At 40.8% G+C, this 20571-nt stretch overlaps 1 protein-coding gene across 1 annotated transcript in view; it reads right to left on the bottom strand.

The window, feature by feature from the left end:
• Positions 1–847: 847 nt before the first annotated feature.
• Positions 848–20571, bottom strand: part of GAN (gigaxonin) — a 30187-nt gene continuing 10463 nt past the window's right edge. The window contains exons 2-11 of the mRNA XM_010006251.1: positions 16191–16342; positions 14985–15335; positions 14021–14238; positions 12992–13113; positions 12405–12517; positions 11224–11373; positions 10797–10933; positions 10165–10293; positions 1806–1915; positions 848–1029 (exon numbers count right to left, since the gene is read on the bottom strand). Of these exons, the coding sequence (XP_010004553.1) occupies positions 848–1029; positions 1806–1915; positions 10165–10293; positions 10797–10933; positions 11224–11373; positions 12405–12517; positions 12992–13113; positions 14021–14238; positions 14985–15335; positions 16191–16342 (1664 nt within the window). The remainder of the gene's footprint in view (positions 1030–1805; positions 1916–10164; positions 10294–10796; positions 10934–11223; positions 11374–12404; positions 12518–12991; positions 13114–14020; positions 14239–14984; positions 15336–16190; positions 16343–20571) is intronic.

Raw genomic sequence — 20571 nt, 5'->3', positions numbered from 1 at the left:
AAAGCAGCAATCATCATTAACTATTCCAGACACCATTTCCCTTTTTTACTCCCAGGAAACAGCTCCAAAAAGCCCTCTCAGCAAAACATGCCACCCATCTGTACACCAGGTCCTGAGGCGACTCAAACGACAGCGTAGAAAACAGTTTACTTCTCTGTAGTACACTGTATCCGTTTCAGGTTAGTCCATTTCAAATATATTAAAAAGATTTGTAGGAATGAAAACGTTGCAAATGAATGAAAAAACCGATATATACACACCTCCACCATTTTTAGGCACAGACCTTAACTTTTGAGGAAGGACTAGAAATAAAAGGTGCAACAACCAACTTCTCCTACGGCTTTTCGGTCAAATGACAAGTCTTTGCGGTACACCAGGGAGGTTGGTTTTCATACAGCTTCTGTAGATTGGAGCTATCTCGTCCAAGCTAGCACATTTATTCTTATCAGTTCCCCTCAGGGGAAATGCATCTTAAATATTTGTTTGTTTGTTTGTTTTGCTTTTCCATAAACTCCGCCAAAGGAATGCCAATTCCCACTGGTTTCAGATGCAAAAAGCCTCCTTCAATAGAACGGTTTAAACTCCAAATGGTTAAAACTGAAGGTGTTTCCTTGATCCTCCCTTTTATGATCCCCCCCTCGCTTCTTTTTAATGTATACTGAAGTTATTTGTTCCCGAAACAAGAACTGAGACTCAAGCTTTTTAAGCACTTAAAACAAAAACAGTTACCATACCAAAGCACAGCATACAGTGTTAAGTTTCAGCTGTAATTTCTCAGCTTTTCCTTTATATAGAGCTATATTATGGTGGACTGCGCAGAGTTCTTCCAGCCTCTTCCAGGGGCAGCTCAAGGAGAGGGCACCCGGATGCGGAACAGTCCCTGCTGGAGCTGCAGCCGGAAGAGCTTGCAGTTGGCGATGCGCAGGGCGGCGCAGCCGGTGCGCCGCAGGTCCGACGGGAAGAGGGGCTTGGTGCGCTGCCAGGTCCCCGTGCTTCTTTTGAACTCTCTGACATAGTCATAATTGGTACCTGGAGCCACATGTGCACAAAAAGGAGAGGAAATGCTTTAAACATGTGGCAGCTGTCGCCACATTTAACTTCTGAGAAGGCAAGTATGGGAAGAAGAGCATGCACGGACACACCGACCTGTTTCTGGATGCAGGGTTGGAATTACTGGCAAAAGGAAACTATGATGACATTCATCACCCACTTAAAGCCACCACCTCTGGAATTTTGCTGCTCCATATTTTGTCAAGAGCCCTGTTGTACACTGGTACACGTACAGAGGGCCATAAAAGCATGTAGGTTTTCCAAAAGTTTTTTACAGTGTGTGGCCAGATGCTGAAAACTGAGTATGGAGTATGTTTCTTAGTACACATTCATTCCATTGGGATTGAGAGCCAAGAGCCACTATCACATCCACATGACCCACTGGACAAAGTCCCCAGAATGTAGGACCCACCTCCTTACCACTGTAAAGATGGGAGAAACAACCTCAGGCACTAACATTTTTTCTTACATTTGGACAAATGCAGTAACGTGCTCTTAGTCTTGATCTCTTCCCATCTTCAAGCTGCTCATCAACCAAATGCTTACAGCACTGGATTTGTTTATGAGGAGCTCCGGTGTACAACACCAGCCTGAACATTTCTGTATGTCCAACATAATTCCCCTAAAGACAACAGTAGCTCAACAGAACACAGTCCCAGCCTTCTATTCTAAAAAATAATCAGTCCCATTAGTGCCCCATATTTAAAATACTGGAAGAAGACAAGCAACAGGAGGTTATCAGCTCTAATTCTGACCTGTATCGAGATCTCCAATCACATATATACTGGCTCCAATGGGCACAGCTCCATACACAAAGGAAGAACTAGTTGGGATACACAGGTTCTGGTCATTTAGATAAATCCACCTGTAAAAATAATAATTGGAAAAAAAAAAAAAGTATGCGATTTTTATTGAGCACATTAAAAGAATTCCAGGTTCTTTTTGCAACTGCCATCTTGGAAGCAAAAGCAGAGTGGACAAGTAATTTGTTAGGTAAAAACTGTTGGGAACAGTGTCTAGTTCAGGATAGCCCTGGCTTTCCACAGCCAGGAAAAGCAATTGTTACTGCTGCTTGGGAAGCTCGGGATACTTTATCCTGAAGTTACTTTATTTCAGATTTGCTCCATTAATCTGTGTAATCTAGCTGGAATAAAATCTTCTTGCATCCACCCAGTGTAACCTTCTGGAAGAGCAGGCACGTATCAGAGCCCCTTTCACAACAGCTATCCCAGTCAATTTTCCCCACAGAAAAAAATGTAGGCAGCTTTGTCTTAAAATCAGTAGAGTCATAAACGCCCATGTCTCACTAGTCTATAGGAGAGGAAATAACAAGTTGCTGTACAGCAAGGCCTTGTTACCAGGCAGTGCCTTCGCCAGATAATTCCAACTACTTCAATGGCACTTCAGCAGTGACAAGAAATCCCCACTCCAGTAAGAAGAATGCAGCACTTGGAAATGCTTAACTTTAAACACAGGTTAGAAGACTAGAAATCAGAGTGGTAAAGGATTCTGGGAAAGAAATGTCCACTACCTGGAACTGGAACAGACCTTCCAATCACCTCTTTTCCATCCCATTCTAGCTCCCACTATAATCTTACAAATGCCCTGTGTCCTGTCCTCATTTCAACACTACATCAGCCTGGTGTTTCTACCAACTGAAAAGCAGTTTTCCATGCCAAAGCCTTTGGAAACCAGGTAAGTATGGACTCATCACCCATGTGGGACACAGGCTCATAAAGGTGTCCCATTTATCTAGAGTTGTCAGTATCCTCTCTGTGGCTCTGAAACTAATTTCTACAAAATGCTGTTGCACTTCTGCACGTGCTGTGACAGCTCCTACTTACAGACCCTGAAGGCACACAAATCAACGCTATTTTAGGCAACTGCTCCTCGATATTTTATTAAATAATTTCTATATAACAGGGAAGTTTGAAAAAGCTCTGGAAAGCACTCCACGTATTTTCATACCTGCTGATTTGAGGGAAAAGGTTAGGAAATAATCTCACGGACACTGCTGACCTTTAAAAATTCTGCATTATCTTAACCCATGTTTTCAGAAGTAAGCCTCTCTTCTGGCACTGAAGGAAAAGGCTGCTACATATTCAATTATCTTGGAGAGACAGATCAATTTTTAAAGGCCAAATGAAAAGATTAGCTGTCTGTTATTTTGTCTGTGCTATACACTCAGGGCTTAAATACAAAAACCCCACAACAGTGTGGGACCCAGGCATTTTCCTCTTGCACATCAAGAAAGGACAATATTAAGGTATCTGTAGTTGCTTGTGAAAATTAATTCTTAACCTTTCTCAAGACACACACTTTAAAAAACAGACACAACTTTTCAGGAACGCTTACAGCAGCTGCAGCAGTTAGAACCAGGAAGGAACAAAGACAGGAAGGGCAGAGGGTCATGCTGCACCAGAATTTGACTAAGCTCCAGCTTAATGTGGGTTGTGCCTGCTGTTTGAACAGCATGGAAAAAACACCATGACAAGAAATTCACAATATCCAGGGATTTGAAAACACTCCTTGGAACATAACTCTTGCATACTTCCCTGGGATGGCTCTGCTCAAACCGAAGCTGAGGGCAGCAGGGCAGAGGACTGTACCTCTGCAACCACAGACAGAAGGGATTGCTCTGAAACTGAAATGTGCTCCCACTCAAATGGAAAAAAAAAAAAGGGGGGGGGAAAGAAGCCTGACTTTGCTTTCCATCTTAAAGTGATAGAAACAAAAAAAACACCCACCACATCCATACTGCTATAATTAATAAGCAGGATGGTAACTGCTTTATTTCCAAGTAGGAAGTAACGATAAATGTGATACAGAACCAACATATTCCAGACTTGGCACCTCAAGCTCACACCAGCTGTGAAGGGATGCCTACAAATACATTCAATCCCACCAGCTGTGAAGGGATGCCTACAAATACATGAAAATCTCTTCCCTGTCCCCCTCACCTGACAGTGCTATCAGTCAGCCAGCTCATTTTCTCATTACGTTTGCATAAACACTTTCTTTTAATGAGACTCCAGCACACTAAATGGGAGAGAGAATCTTCCTAATCACACATACTTTGTGACAAGATTATTTAGTTCATTGCTCACACACTGCTGAAAGCATTTCTTTATGATTACCATGTCCCAGCAGCAAAAATAGTATTTTAAAGGGGTTTTCACCAAGTATTGCTTCTGAACAAGTATCTCTCTGTTTTATTCCCCTAAAAACCTGCCAATTTTGTTAATGCTTTTGAAGCAGGAGCTCATGACAAGAAGGAAGGAAGCCCATCCCACTTACAGACCAGCAGTGAAGGGCAGCAGTGGCCATACCCAAGGACAGAGCTCCACCAGCTGCTCTTGTGAAGAATCCTAAAGCACATTTGTGCTCTGTGAATCATGGCCACATATCCACACTGGATGGAAAAAACCAGCAGCATGTACAGACATGGTCCATTTCTCCACAAACCTACGTGATCCTTCTACTTCTGGCAGAAGGAAAGATTGAGCCATCAAGGTCTTGGTTAAGATGTCCTGCTTTTTATGGAGCAGACCAACACTGGATCATTGAGCAAAGGATACCCTGACATCTCCATCTCCCACTCTCACATTTTTTTAAAATCTATTTTAAGCTTGATCGATATTTTTAAAAACAGGATACAAGACACACAGCTCAGTCTATAGCCTTTGGGAAAAAAATATACATCCTGAAAAAACCTGCAGTCTGATGTAGACATTTTCTGTCCTCAGTTCACTTAAATTCACTCATGCACATGATTATAAGGACAGGCTGACAAAGCATTTATTAATTGAAAAAATCAGTTACAGCAGCACTTCAAATATGGTAATTATTTTCTCCACGATCCTGTCCACATTTCATTTATTTTATTACTTGTTCATACAGTATAGCTTAACAGCAGTCTCAATGTTTATGTTTTACTAGTGTGAAGACCTCAGCATATTCCTAGCCTTCAGAAGAGTCTGTGTCATGGTTAAGAGTAACAATTTTGGAAGACTGTGCACTGTGAGTTACTCTGGAGTAAGCTACTGTCAAAGTAAGTAGTATTAAACAAGCTGAAGTTCAGTCCTTTAATGCAAGGCAAGCCAGAATTATACTGGTTTATATGAATTAGTATGTTTATATAATGATCTAAGTACATACTCAGACACTAAAGAAAACCCACAGCTCAGCTCCTCATGGACTCTGGATGCCTAGGATGATGCCAGATCCTGTATTCCCAGGCAATGAGAGCTGAGGCACGTGAAAAATGCTGCAGATCACACCTGCATGCATTGCTGCACGTACCTGTAAACCAACGTCTGATGGCTGAGCTCACGCTACCAAAAATTCTTTCAACTCAAAAAGAAAGTGCACATGATGGAGTTCTGTACTTCCTTAAAAACAGGTGGAACAATCTGTAGCTCATTATGGAGTATGCAAAACCACTATGCAACCATTAAAAAAGCACTATGAATTTTGGTTAGAGACTGCTAGAATTTATAGATATTACTTTTGACCCACTACTGCTAAATGATCTTGCAAACACATTCCTCCTTTCTACAAATCTCTCTTAACCCTCTTGGACTTCTGGCAGTAACATACACACACACTGTCAGTGTGGTACTTCAGCTTTGACAGTACCAGTATTGTCACTGTAACTACAAAAAGATTATGAGCTGTGGAGTCTGAAGGTGCTTACATCCTTCACAATGACGTCCTGCAGTTGCTGGTTTGAAGGGAACTAATCACCTATATTTGTTTCAGAAACTGTTGCTGAAGAAGTAAATGCACTTACATATTATAAATTAACCACCCCTGCATGATGTTTAAGATGAAGACTCAGTCTTTGTACATACCACATGAACAATGCACTTTGTGTGGAACTGAGAGAGACAGAGTCCACCAGTGGCAAAATCTATAGCATCACTTGTGCTTTACTCTCTATTTCTGCATCAGCCCAGGAAGTTACACCCTCGTGTTTTCCAAGGAGCCCATTTGCCTTCATTGGGCATTCATGTGATATTTGTGAAACACTATTATAATTTAATTATGATAATTTTCCAGATTCAATCTTACTTCAAAGAAGATTATCAGACAACAGAGTATTTTGTCTCAGGATTTGGCAGGCAGAAATACTGGCTAACTGTATTTTGAAGGGAAGTTCCTTTATGGCTATTTTCTCTCTTCTCCACACAGCTGCTCAGGTCTCACAGTCACTGCCACAGCCACCCTGAAGGCATCCATCCAACCATCCCACCGCCAGCAGCCAGAAATGTGGGGTAACTGTTGGGCTCCAGGGACTGAGTGCTAGTACATAGCACAGTAACACTGCACCCTCTTCTGGCCAGTGACACCCCCTCTGCCTGGGAGGCTGGAACCCTGGGCCTTCCAAACGGGACAGCACATCCCCCACCAGCATCACTGGCTGTCCAAGCACTGGCCCTCATCCCAGACTTCCTGGCCCCCCCTTTCCAAAGAAGGACACACAACCTGTGACCCAGCTGCAGTGCAAACCACCAGACAAAGACACAAACCCACACATCAGAAGCACTGCCGGGCAGGCACTGGTGCTGCAGTCAGCAGGTGGCACCAAGGACTCACCTGCAGCACCAGGGCTGGAACCGCTCAGATTTTTCAAACTCCACCCGATGAAAGCTCAGTCTGCACCAACCAGTGACACTGGTTCACTGTCACTGGTGGGGGACCACGAGCTACCTTTTGACCACCACCTTTTGAAGAACAGAATGTTTCAGGCAAATCAACTAAAAATAGCAACTAAGAGGTAAGGGAGCACTTCTTCCCAGAATTCTTTCACTTTCAAAGTCAAAGACCTCTTGCCAAAAAGGCAATCAGCTTTCAGCACTTCCCCACACCCCTACAGGGCTAGAAAATGCTAAGAGTGTCAGTAGCAGTAACCTGTCTTATCTGTCTGATTCCTATAACCACATTAAACAATGTTTTTTCTACAGCTTCATTTGATTATAACTAGTTTAGACACCACTTTGAACAACACAGAAGACCTCTTCATAAAGAAATTAAAGTTTCTTTGCATCCACGTCTTGCAAGAAAATTATATAATGAATTAACATCTACTATTCTATTTTTGTGTGCTTTTACACAGGTCAAAATCATAAATCAATCTTGATCTTGTAATACAGACATGTTAATCTCCTCCACTGTCAACAAGCCTTGAAACATCTGACCACAAAACCCTTTTTCAATTTAGTTTATAAAAAAGAGAATAATCTGATTTATAGTTATATGCAAGGAAAAACCCACAATGTCTACTGTAAGATTTTTAATAGTTACCACATGTAATGAGGTGGATTCCAATTCCAGAGCCAAGAGATAACAAATGAAGTAATCAGAAGCAGATTTAAAACAAACAAACAAAAGAAGAGCCAGGTACAGTGTGCTGAGGCTGGTGAATGGAGAGCACCCATAGTGTCTGTCTTTCCTATGGCAACAGCCTACATAGGTTCCAAAAGTTATCAACTACAAATGCTTGAAACAAAAATGCATTAAATTTCTTATCTCTAGCTTAGGAATTCCCTAAGCTACAAATCCCTGGAGATAGGACTGAACCATGGAGAAGTATCTCTGTACATACTTAAATTCCTCCATGGGCACTCAAAGGAAGCACATATGGGGGGCAGCAGTACCCTGCCCTTGGGAAACAGCAGGGTGCAGGGGAAGGATCAGGCAAACACCTGCACCATCAAGGTGTTTCTCCCCTTTAGGGGCACCCAAAAGTGACATGGGGGCCCTGGGTTTGAGCTTGGTATCTTAGAGGGACAAGCCACTGAAACAGATGGACCTTTAGTAACAGCCACATTGGATCATAAAAAGTAAAATGAACAACAGAGACGAAGGACACTGGTCTAATATGCTTTGAAGTGCTGGGGGAAGGGAGGGGGACAGACAGGTGAGTGTGTAAGGCAGGTATGTTCTGTTTCTGGATGCAGGTAGTTACCTTTTAAACTCATCATGATAAAATTCAGATTTGCACGTCACCATCTCACTGGCTTGACTGTCATCACGACTTCTGACCCCACCAAATACATAAAGCTCAGAAGCAACTCCACAGGCCACTGCCCCAAATCTGAGAATCCAAATGAGAAAAAAAGAAGCCATATATGAAAACCATTTCAGACATCCTTCTCAACTTGCTCCATTTTTTACACTTATTTTTATTTTTATACACACCCCCCCTTACACGTTCAACAAGATGAGTCATGAATATGAATCGTAAGCACCTAATTCAGACCACATAAAAGAACAAAGCAGCAAAGTATTTGAAGTACTGGAAAAAATTCTGAAGTTCCAGTTGAAAGACAATTTTTAGTTTTCATTTTGCATCAGGGAACCATTGCTTGTAACATCAGGAGCATATCTCTACAAAATTCACATTTATGCACTGGATGCTTCTCTTTACTCAGCCACACATTAACTACAGGCCACCATGACTCAGAAGGACATGGTGAAAATCACAAGGCCTCTGACAGCCACCTTTGGGGATTCATCAGAGAAAGGACAACTTTCTCTCATCAGTGTTAAAAAAGGTACTACACAGCCATCTAGCTCCCCCCTTCCATTTTCACTGACCTCCTCTCTTTCAGAGGACAGATTGCTGTCCACTGCTGAGTCCTCGGGTCATAACACTCAACAGACTCAAAGAGTTTTCCGTAGGAGCCTCCACCCATTGCATAGATTTTCTTCTTCATAGCTGCATAGCAGCCAATCTTGTGGAAAAAGAAAAAGTACATCTAAAATGACACACAAATGCACAGTATCGAGAGCTCAGAACGAACCCCACACACATACACACGTAAGTATTTGGGCTGCCTGCACCACATGTCAAATAACACCATGCCCAAAACTTCTCAGCCACAGTTTTGTTTTGGTATATAAATAAAGAAGCTGCTGTCTCTTGCTTAATCTTGAGACTATTAGTTACAGCTTCTGCTTGAAGCAAAAGGTTGACATACAGTCATTAACTATTGAATGATACAGGATACAGTTCTTACCTTTCTAACCATGGTCAAATCAGGCTGCTTGGTCCAGGTCCGGCTATAAATATCATAGCTCTCCATAGAGATGAGCTTTTCTACAGCTTCATTTGATTATAACTAGTTTAGACACCACTTTGAACAACACAGAAGACCTCTTCATAAAGAAATTAAAGTTTCTTTGCATCCACGTCTTGCAAGAAAATTATATAATGAATTAACATCTACTATTCTATTTTTGTGTGCTTTTACACAGGTCAAAATCATAAATCAATCTTGATCTTGTAATACAGACATGTTAATCTCCTCCACTGTCAACAAGCCTTGAAACATCTGACCACAAAACCCTTTTTCAATTTAGTTTATAAAAAAGAGAATAATCTGATTTATAGTTATATGCAAGGAAAAACCCACAATGTCTACTGTAAGATTTTTAATAGTTACCACATGTAATGAGGTGGATTCCAATTCCAGAGCCAAGAGATAACAAATGAAGTAATCAGAAGCAGATTTAAAACAAACAAACAAAAGAAGAGCCAGGTACAGTGTGCTGAGGCTGGTGAATGGAGAGCACCCATAGTGTCTGTCTTTCCTATGGCAACAGCCTACATAGGTTCCAAAAGTTATCAACTACAAATGCTTGAAACAAAAATGCATTAAATTTCTTATCTCTAGCTTAGGAATTCCCTAAGCTACAAATCCCTGGAGATAGGACTGAACCATGGAGAAGTATCTCTGTACATACTTAAATTCCTCCATGGGCACTCAAAGGAAGCACATATGGGGGGCAGCAGTACCCTGCCCTTGGGAAACAGCAGGGTGCAGGGGAAGGATCAGGCAAACACCTGCACCATCAAGGTGTTTCTCCCCTTTAGGGGCACCCAAAAGTGACATGGGGGCCCTGGGTTTGAGCTTGGTATCTTAGAGGGACAAGCCACTGAAACAGATGGACCTTTAGTAACAGCCACATTGGATCATAAAAAGTAAAATGAACAACAGAGACGAAGGACACTGGTCTAATATGCTTTGAAGTGCTGGGGGAAGGGAGGGGGACAGACAGGTGAGTGTGTAAGGCAGGTATGTTCTGTTTCTGGATGCAGGTAGTTACCTTTTAAACTCATCATGATAAAATTCAGATTTGCACGTCACCATCTCACTGGCTTGACTGTCATCACGACTTCTGACCCCACCAAATACATAAAGCTCAGAAGCAACTCCACAGGCCACTGCCCCAAATCTGAGAATCCAAATGAGAAAAAAAGAAGCCATATATGAAAACCATTTCAGACATCCTTCTCAACTTGCTCCATTTTTTACACTTATTTTTATTTTTATACACACCCCCCCTTACACGTTCAACAAGATGAGTCATGAATATGAATCGTAAGCACCTAATTCAGACCACATAAAAGAACAAAGCAGCAAAGTATTTGAAGTACTGGAAAAAATTCTGAAGTTCCAGTTGAAAGACAATTTTTAGTTTTCATTTTGCATCAGGGAACCATTGCTTGTAACATCAGGAGCATATCTCTACAAAATTCACATTTATGCACTGGATGCTTCTCTTTACTCAGCCACACATTAACTACAGGCCACCATGACTCAGAAGGACATGGTGAAAATCACAAGGCCTCTGACAGCCACCTTTGGGGATTCATCAGAGAAAGGACAACTTTCTCTCATCAGTGTTAAAAAAGGTACTACACAGCCATCTAGCTCCCCCCTTCCATTTTCACTGACCTCCTCTCTTTCAGAGGACAGATTGCTGTCCACTGCTGAGTCCTCGGGTCATAACACTCAACAGACTCAAAGAGTTTTCCGTAGGAGCCTCCACCCATTGCATAGATTTTCTTCTTCATAGCTGCATAGCAGCCAATCTTGTGGAAAAAGAAAAAGTACATCTAAAATGACACACAAATGCACAGTATCGAGAGCTCAGAACGAACCCCACACACATACACACGTAAGTATTTGGGCTGCCTGCACCACATGTCAAATAACACCATGCCCAAAACTTCTCAGCCACAGTTTTGTTTTGGTATATAAATAAAGAAGCTGCTGTCTCTTGCTTAATCTTGAGACTATTAGTTACAGCTTCTGCTTGAAGCAAAAGGTTGACATACAGTCATTAACTATTGAATGATACAACACAGGATACAGTTCTTACCTTTCTAACCATGGTCAAATCAGGCTGCTTGGTCCAGGTCCGGCTATAAATATCATAGCTCTCCATAGAGATGAGCTCCCTCTCCCCGTCCTCACCTCCCAGAATATACAGAATTCCATCAATCTCTACCACACCAAAATTATGCCGTGCCTAAGGAATATCAATAAAGTCAACACTGTAAAACATAACTGCCATGGAGAATACATCAATACAATCTGGTTTTCAGCACATCTGTCTGCAAAGTGATACTGACATGATGTCCAATGTTTTGGTTTAAATGGTGAAATCTTAAGCTCCAGAATAAGATTGTTAATTTCTTCAACTAAGCAAAACAAAAGGTACTGAAAAACAAAAGAAAACAGAGCAGCAAAAGCATAAGAGACCACAAAGAAAGGTGAGAGGAGAGCTTGGCTGTATTTCAGTTTCCATAGTGGTGGTCACCACGATGAACCTGTTGCTTTCAGGTCTCTACAGCAGCAAGTTTGAAACCATGATCCATGAAAAGGCAGCTCATCTGATTTGTCTGTAGCAGCACAGCTGCCCTCAGTCTCACAGTAAAAAGGGAACTTACTTCATTGCAACTACAAACGTGGCCAAAACTCCAGGTTTTTGCCAACCAGAGACTTTAATCCTGTGGCAAACAACCATTTCTCAATATAAACACTGTGCTTATTTAAGAAGATAAGAACACATCTATATTAAGGATATATGTTTACAAATAGTCAACTGCTACTTTTTGATGGAATGCAAATGTAAAGAAGGAAACATTAACTCAAACCAAACAAATATAAATGTGTCTCTGCAAGTCAAGGTCTGCATGTTGGCCAGTCCTCTGTCCATCTTTTTTTCTGCACAGTCCAGCTCCACATCAGAGTGTACAACACAAAGGAAGCACATGATTAAGTCTATTATATGACTGGTTCCATGTGGAATTGCTGAAATTTCGTAGTTCAGCTTGACAGCTAGCTCTTCACTAGTAAGTTTCATTTTTCCAGACTCAGAATTCATTATCAGACCACAAGTACAACAAGAGGATCTACACAGAAGGCAGTCTGGAGTACAATTTTGAATGTGGAAGATGCAAGTGACTGGAGACTCAGAACAAAAGTTTGCAGAACAAAAAGAACATTTTGCCAAAGAAAAAAAAAAATCTAATCCCAAGAGTGAGATAGTGATCTTGCCTCATTCATTGGTGGTAAGGAACTCCATGAATTGGTATCTGGATCATATTTCTCTCCAGAGTTTAGCGTTCCCTTGTTTTCATCCTGACCACCAAGCACAAATAAAAATCCTTCTGTAAAACAAAATGTAATACGATCTTAAAAACAGGATTCACACCTGTGAGCAAGACAACATGACTGGTGAGCTGTATAATGGAATTCATTAAGAGATTCAGACCAGTCAGAGGTCAGACTCTGGACTGGGAAGGTAAAGTATGTCTTTATTAACCTGGACTCAAGTCTACCACTGCAGACAGTCTTCAACATATTCAGTGATGCAGCAGCTAGAATTTACTTAAAACATGAAATACTCCTGGAGAGACAGATGTAGCAGATTCCCACAAAATACTGAGGGAATAGTAATATTAAGACACTCAGATGACAGGGATTTTCACAGAATAATATAAGGTTTTGGGCAGACAAAGGGGAAGTATGAAATAACCCCAGTGCAGTCAATCTTTAAGAAAAAAAATCAACTGTATCTCAGATTTTGAGGCACTGGTAAGTTTTCATAGTATTGACTTCACAAATACAGAGTTCCCCTTTACCTGCTGACAATACTCCATGATTGATCCTTGGAATACTCATAGGAGCAAGTTCAATCCAGAGCTGTCTATTGGGATCATAAAGAGGACACATGCACCGCATCACTGAGGTTGGTTTCCGTGATCTGAACACAGGGCAAGGAAGGAATAAACAAAAACAGAAAGACAAGACAGTTTTACAAGTTCACTGTTAACAACTTGTGTCTGAAACTTGCTTGTTTGTGATTTAATATACATTCATAAAGCATTTCCCTGACAAGGAGAGGAATCCCAAACCAAGAATGTGTAAATTTATTTTTTACAGACTGGAGACACAAAAAGCAGATACACTTAATTTGTACTGTATCTACCTGTGATATTGTTTTATGAAGGAACTTTGAACAAACTAAGAAGAACTGATAAAGGGTATGTCTGAGTAAAGCAATCCACAAGCTATGTGAAAAATGTTATTTGAACATTTTATGACATTTCTATAAAGCGCAAACATTGAAGTGCAGAACTTGTTTCAAAAAGGACAAAACCTCCCTTCTACTGCAAGGGGTACTCAAGAAAAGAAAGGGATTGTGTGGAACTGGAGTTTTCACCTGTCACCTCAGATGCAACAATAATGACTTTTCTTTGGAACCCCAGCTATTATAAACAAAACAGTTAGAGCACATGTTCCTTATTTTTAAGAATTATATAAATGCTTTTTAGATAATTAAAAGAGTGTTTCTCCACTGTTCTGTGCTTATTCTGAGTAAAGTCTATTTAGTTTAAAAAAACAAAACCCTTACTGAACAAACATGTCCTACTGTAAGTCAACTACCTGTTGAATGCCAGAAAATTATCACAAAATAACCGTTTATGGCTGAATCACTCACAAAGCCATTTAGGTGTTGCCTGACCAACTTGAAAACAAACCCAAATGACCGACTAATAGGCACAGTAGGTGCACGTATTCTCTCCACGCTGTGTTTTCAGACATGCCACAAATACCAGACACTTGCATTTCCCTAACCGTAATGAGCTGCAGTGCCACCTGATACTCACACTCGTTCCTCTCCACCAACAGTCACTATGCACTCGGAGTAGCCCCGGGGCTTGAAGGAGGCCAGCATGGCCTCTCCCTGCTGCGGCGGCGTCAGCGGGATGTTGTTGCATTCTTTGACGATCTCCCGTACCAGTGGCTCACTCATCATCTGCTCACGTAAATAGGCTGCATCCAAGCCTGAAACCCACACTGCTGACATGACATCCTTCATATGAACCTATAGAAGGAGAGAAATGCCAGAAAATCCACCAAACTTCACAGGGCAGGGGTAAGGCACTTGTATGGACAGATGCTTCTGTATTTATCATCATAGAATCATATCATAGAATAGTTTGGGTTGGAAGGGATTTTGAAGCTCATCTAGTTCCAACCCCCTTCATGGGCAGGGACACTTTCTAGTTCCAGCCCCCTGCATGGGCAGGGACACTTCGACCAGGTTGCTCAGAGACCCATCCAACCTGCCCTTGAACACTTCCAGGGACAGGACCTCCACAACTTCCCTGGGCAACCTGTTCCAGTGTCTCACCACCCTCACATAAAGAATTTCTTCCTAATGTCTAACCTAAGACTTAATGTCTTAAGTATTTTATAAACTTAAAGAGTATTTTTGATACTTGGAAGCAATAACAAAATCTACAGCACAATGTTATTAAGAAAATGCCTCAAGTCTTCAAAGTTTCATTACAAACATGCTACTTTGTTCTCTCTCTACAAAAACAAAATTGTATCATCAAATACCAAAGAGGTACTTTTTTCTTAATGCCCATTAAATAATAAAGACAACAGATGATACATCATAAACACATTTTTCACCCTTTTGCTGCAATAGTGCAGACAAAATTCAAGATTTGTGAAAGTGCAAGATTAGCCCTAGAATAAACATCTCTGTTTTAAGTCCCACTGATTAGAATAAACACACCAATTTGGGCCCCATTCACAACACAAACATTTGGATGTCCTGACCTTTCTCGATTCTGAATCATGAGAAATCCACCTAATCACCGCTTCAAAGACGTATCTTTCGTTTCCAACATTGAGCTTTTCCATTGACAGCACTTCTTTCAGTTTTTGAGGAGTCAGTTCCAAGAATTCCTCTGTGCTGCTGACATCTCGAAAATGAGTTTCCAGATACTCTGAGGCAAGGTAGTGAACATGATGCAAACAATAGTGCAGTGCAAAGTCCCGAATACCAATACAGTTCTCAGCAGCTATGCAACCTTCTAAAAACTCACAGCAGAGAGTTTTTAAGTCTGTAAGCAGCAGGAGATCAGCTGCCTGTACCACATCTTGGATAGTTTCTTCATTTAGCCTGATCTGCAAGAATTAATTTAGAAGTTATAGCTACTATCACTCATTTGTTTCATGACATGTCTGCATTCATTACACTCATTCTCAGGGGCTGAAAACTGGAGTATTAATGCCAGTGTAAACATTAGGAGAAACTGATATGACTACTGAATGTTTCTAAATTAACATAGGGGATGGAAAGACATTTCCTTGGCAGAAGGTGTCAAGCACAATTTTGCACCTGAAGTAACCATAAAACTGCTCATCTGATCTGGCAACCTAACATTAATTTTACTGCAATAAGTAAATAATGTTTTAAAATGCATGTCCAGAAGAGAACTTCAAGCCACACCAGCCTTTTCTTTTTCTGCTGAAAGTTAAACTCATTCAGCAATCTCAGTCTGGTTCTGGATAAACTGGACACACTGACTTTAATTCCTGCTAAGGCGGCTGGCACAACGATCCGAAGGGGCACGTTGTCAGCAACATAGGGTGGGAGAGGTGGGCATGGGGCTCAGTAAGGAGGGTGCTTGATGGATCATCATGTTCAGTGATGGGGTCTCAATCTCTGTCAAACCAGTTCTCTTTAACAGCTCTCACAGACTGCATGTTTTAAAGCAGGTTACTGAAGGTAGCCAAAAATTTTAATAGAAGCACTTGATTCTGTTAGGGTCCTCCCCCCATACATGAGAAGATAACTCCTGCAGAGCCTATTGCCTCTGCTTCACATGCACAGCCCCAGTGATATGTATGGCTTTGTGGAAGTGTCATCACAAAGCTTTAAAACTCAACAGGTTAATTTTTCAGGGTAGTAGTGTTAAAGCCCAGGTTATTTTGCCAAATAGTTCAATTTCCCTGTAGTGTTTTTTTTTAATACCATACCTGCCCACTGAAGATGTAATCTAGTATCTCTTTCATGATATCAACAGATATCCCTTCAAGTTCAATCTTGTAGGTTGAGCCATCATCCTTTGGAGGATTATAATTCAATTTTGTTCTAAAAAGGAGAAAAGGAAAAAAAAAAGCTCTCACAACTAGGCATTACTTTATCTCAGTTTTTTTAAGAAACAAATGCAAGGTATGGACCACTGCAGCTGTAGCAGACAGTTAAACCCTTATAATATGATGAGAAAATTGCCTTTCTTTGGATTAGCATGAAAAGGATGTATGTATGGTCTCATCACATTTCCATACTGAACAAATATGTTAGCCTTGCAAACTATCCATGGCATCAAAGAGGCAAAGTAATTTTTTTCCCAGCTCATTCATTACAAGCATTCAAAAACTTCACTCAAACTCAGAACAGCAGCTCTGCTGATAGATGAAACACAAGAATTTGCTTTGATAAAAGTGGAAAAAACCCCAAAAGAAAACAAATACACACTTCACCAAGAAAAAATTATTACAGTAAGCAGATGTGATCAGGACAAATCAGGCAGCACAAATATTTGGATTGCATTACCATTTTGTCTAGTTTATGATGTTATCAGCCTAATGCTATGCCTGGCTATAACCAAACTGTGTGCTCACAGCAGTAGGAAACAGCCCATGTGCTGCTCAGCTGAGCTTTAAATACTCATCTACATCAGTGAACACTTCCCTTATGAGCAATTTCTTTTAAAAATACCAGGAACAGTTAGATGTGCCTTTGAACAGAACAGAGGGAGACTGGGGGAAAAGATGAGGAAATAATAATTATTAATAATAGTAATACAGCAGACAGCTTTGCTTTCCATCATCTGTTAGTGCAAACAATTTTTTCCAGGAAAGACAACTTTAAACATTCCAGAGGGAGCAGTGTCCACTAGTCCAATTAACTCAGCCACAGGACCTGAAATGTCCCTTTGAACATCTTTCTTCCATGATTTAGGCCAGAAAGAGCACATTATATGAAGACCAGAAAACTTGTTTTCCTGCCTCTGGTATATACAGATATGTACATCTGTATCACAGTGCATTAAAATAAAAGCCTTAAAAACATTTCTGTATTCATCTGAATATATTCTTAGATACAGTTTCTTAACATGTCATGGCTTTGCTATGCTGGAAGTGTCCAGATTGTCACCTCCTTCCACTACTCACACTCATACTAGTAAGCACATTAATAGGACTTAGCTAAGAGCAGATTCTGCTTCACTTACTCATATCAGAACAAATTTGTTTCTTGAAAAATAAGATATGACTCACACCAAATAATATCCCAGCCTATAAGGGGCTATTTTAAAATGTGAATAAAGACGGTAATTTTAGGCCGAAAGTCATATTTGTGGTCTTGTGTTCACGTTGCTTTTCTGTGCTGTGAGAGACCCAGGAACAGCCAGGGAGGTAACAGCTCTGATGCACACGCACAACTGTATGAGGTCTGAAGCTAAGCTGCTGCATTCTGTGTTTGTACAGCACCTAACACAAGCTATAACACAAATAACAACAACAATGTCATATGGATTAGGAAACTGTTCATTTCCTAACACTTGGAAGGAGATGAGCAAAACTAAGCCTGTTGTCTAAACAGTCCGTGTGACTTCCAACACAGCACGTGCTGCAGGAGCAGACACTGATTTGCAACTTGTCAGCTGAAAATTTCTGAACGAAATACACAGCTGAAGAAATCCTGTGCATTGTGCATCTCAACTGACACCACCCTCGCCCACGTGGAATGGGCATTTTTCATGCCCACAACCGCAAATGAATGAAAGAGCATTTACACACAGAGTAACACGTCTGCAACTCTAAGCCAAGGCTTCTTTACACATATTTTCAAGCCTATCCAAACTGCCTTGATTTTAATTATGATGACTATGCTGGAGTTTTGAGTTTCTCAGTTTGTAATGAAAGCTGCATCTTGTTTCCTGAGATGAAACAATTTCATTTTAATTTAACATAAAACGTATCAAGGTTTGCAGCATTTGGCTTCCTACACCAGAAGAGAGACAGTCAGATGCTACCGGTATCTCACACTTAGAAGGTGACTATGAGCAGCTGGCATGGTCAAATGCACAGCAGGATCTATGTAGAACCTGGGTAGTCCAACACATTGTAGGGTTAACATAGATGCAAGACATGCAGTAAACATGTTGCATACCAACACTAATGGGGAGATTATGGAAAAGACTAGTGCTACTTATCACTAACTTTAATCTTAGCATCACCTGTACACACCCAAGCTAAATCACCTCTTGCGTGGACTTTACACTGACACCTCCTAGTAACAAAAAAGTGTTGTTCAGAGATTTGCAGCCTTATCAGGCTAGCTGTTCTAATTACTGTGTATTTTTATAGGCATCAACAGTTGTTAAATTGGAAACCAACCAACCAATGATGCAAGCTGAAAACGCAAATTCAAAGTAGAAAAATAAGCTTGAGAACAAACAGATTGATTTAAAAGTTATAGCTACTCAGATATGGGCAAATATTCACCTTATGCAAATGTACCCCAGTTCAGACTAAGCTTTGTTCCTGTCATCTGTTCTGAGAAGCAGTAGCTATCCATCTGTCACACAATTTCAATTTGTTAGTTCATAAATTACTAGGTTATTTATTTTGGTACAAGTATTTCTGAGCCATGACAAGAGAACCATTCCCAAACAGCAGCTGGAGCTACTCCTTGTCACTCACGTCAAGTACTGCAGGATGGCTACCGGCTGCTGAGAAGAGGGGAGGAAAAAACCCATGAAGGACATATTACAACCAGGTTTGGGGCTGGAAAGTTTAAGATAGAAATTTTTGAGTCTAATGTCGAAAGAAAGCTGAAGGAGGAGAAAGAAGTAGGAGGTGTGTAAGCGGGGGGCGGGGGCAAGGAGCCACACCTCCTCTTGCACCACCCAGCATCGGCTGCTTCCTGCACCGCACCTCGCCGGGAACTGAGGTCTGGGCACCCTTGTCACAAAACAAACAACAGGCAGAATGAGAACGTTTCAAAACATGTTTGTTCCCACATCAGAAAAATAAAGCAGACAGCACGTTGTGAAACACTTCACCCTGGTCCTCCATCAAATTTCACTTTAGAAAAAGTTTCTAGCTATGCTTAAGCAGAGGTTTTCCACGCTGTCAGTACCCCAGGCAGGAAGGATGCCTGCTTTCCACCACATTCTTCCCTGGGGTGATTTATCCAGCCTATGATTTGTGTGGCAGAAAGCTAAATGGCAACGAGCAACTGAGGTTCAGGGATGTGCCCAGCTTGCCCAGCTCCAGTGCTGCTCCTAACACATGCATACGAAAGCATCCTACTCTGAGTAACATTTCTAATTACTTTAAAAGCACTTCAAGTTGCCAAACCACAGCAGAAAAGGCTGCCTCAATCTTCCTTAACTCGGATGAAAGACCAGAACATCAAGATTTAAAAGGAAATAAAACCCCCACAGCCAACCAGAAAACCCCTTAGCTGGGAGCAGAGCACAGCTCAGAGGTATTCAGAGGGGGAAAGAAAACAAAGCTGCTTCTTCGTCTTGTTTTCTTAACTAACTTAATTTTGAGCACCTTCACTTCACATGTTTTAAAAGGAAATTTTCAATTTTTTAATTAAGAAGATCATAATTGTAAGTTGATATTACTACCAGTAACATAAATAATGTTCTATAAATGCTTAATGTTCAGGAACCTGGTCAGGAAAACTGTTTGTCACTTATCACATCTTGAGCAAAGGGCTAAGAACTGGGTTGATGTTGTGTTTTGATGTTGTGTGTCTGTGTGACAAATTTAGAATCTGTTCTTCCACATCACTTAAGGAATACAATCCTAATGAGTCATCTCAAATGACAATACATAAGGCAGAATAAGGAAAAAACATCCAGTACCTCTTTTGTATACGTAAGCACAATATAAGTAAAGTAAATCATTAAAATGAAAACAAGGGCTTATGAACAAATGTCGATATCGCTAGAAGTAAAAATTCACATCTAATGGCATAAAACAGATTTGAGTAATTAAAAAAAAGCAACCAATAACCCAACAGATAAATTAAAGACTGTCCATAGTGTTTGTTAAAATTACGACAGATCTTCCAACTTAACTCTCATTTTAAAAGAAGAAAAGAAAGAAAAACCTGGTCATCCTTCCAACCTTACAGAGCAGTCCATGTGACAGCACTGCTCTGGGACAGTTAAGATGCATGAGGAGCACATTGAGAAAGGGTCCACGTGTCTGCAAACTTGTTTTTCTTACATTTACTTTGCTATTGACAGTTTACAAGAGAGGGAATAATTATTTAAAAACAACCCACAACCCAACCAAACAAAACAAAATTAAACCCAAAACAAGCGGTTCA

Source organism: Chaetura pelagica, unplaced genomic scaffold (assembly GCF_000747805.2).
Source record: "Chaetura pelagica isolate M959 unplaced genomic scaffold, ChaPel_1.0 scaffold139, whole genome shotgun sequence".
Classification (NCBI taxonomy): domain Eukaryota; kingdom Metazoa; phylum Chordata; class Aves; order Apodiformes; family Apodidae; genus Chaetura; species Chaetura pelagica.
Note: the sequence above shows the minus strand (reverse complement) of the source record. Positions and strands in the feature narration are given on the sequence as shown.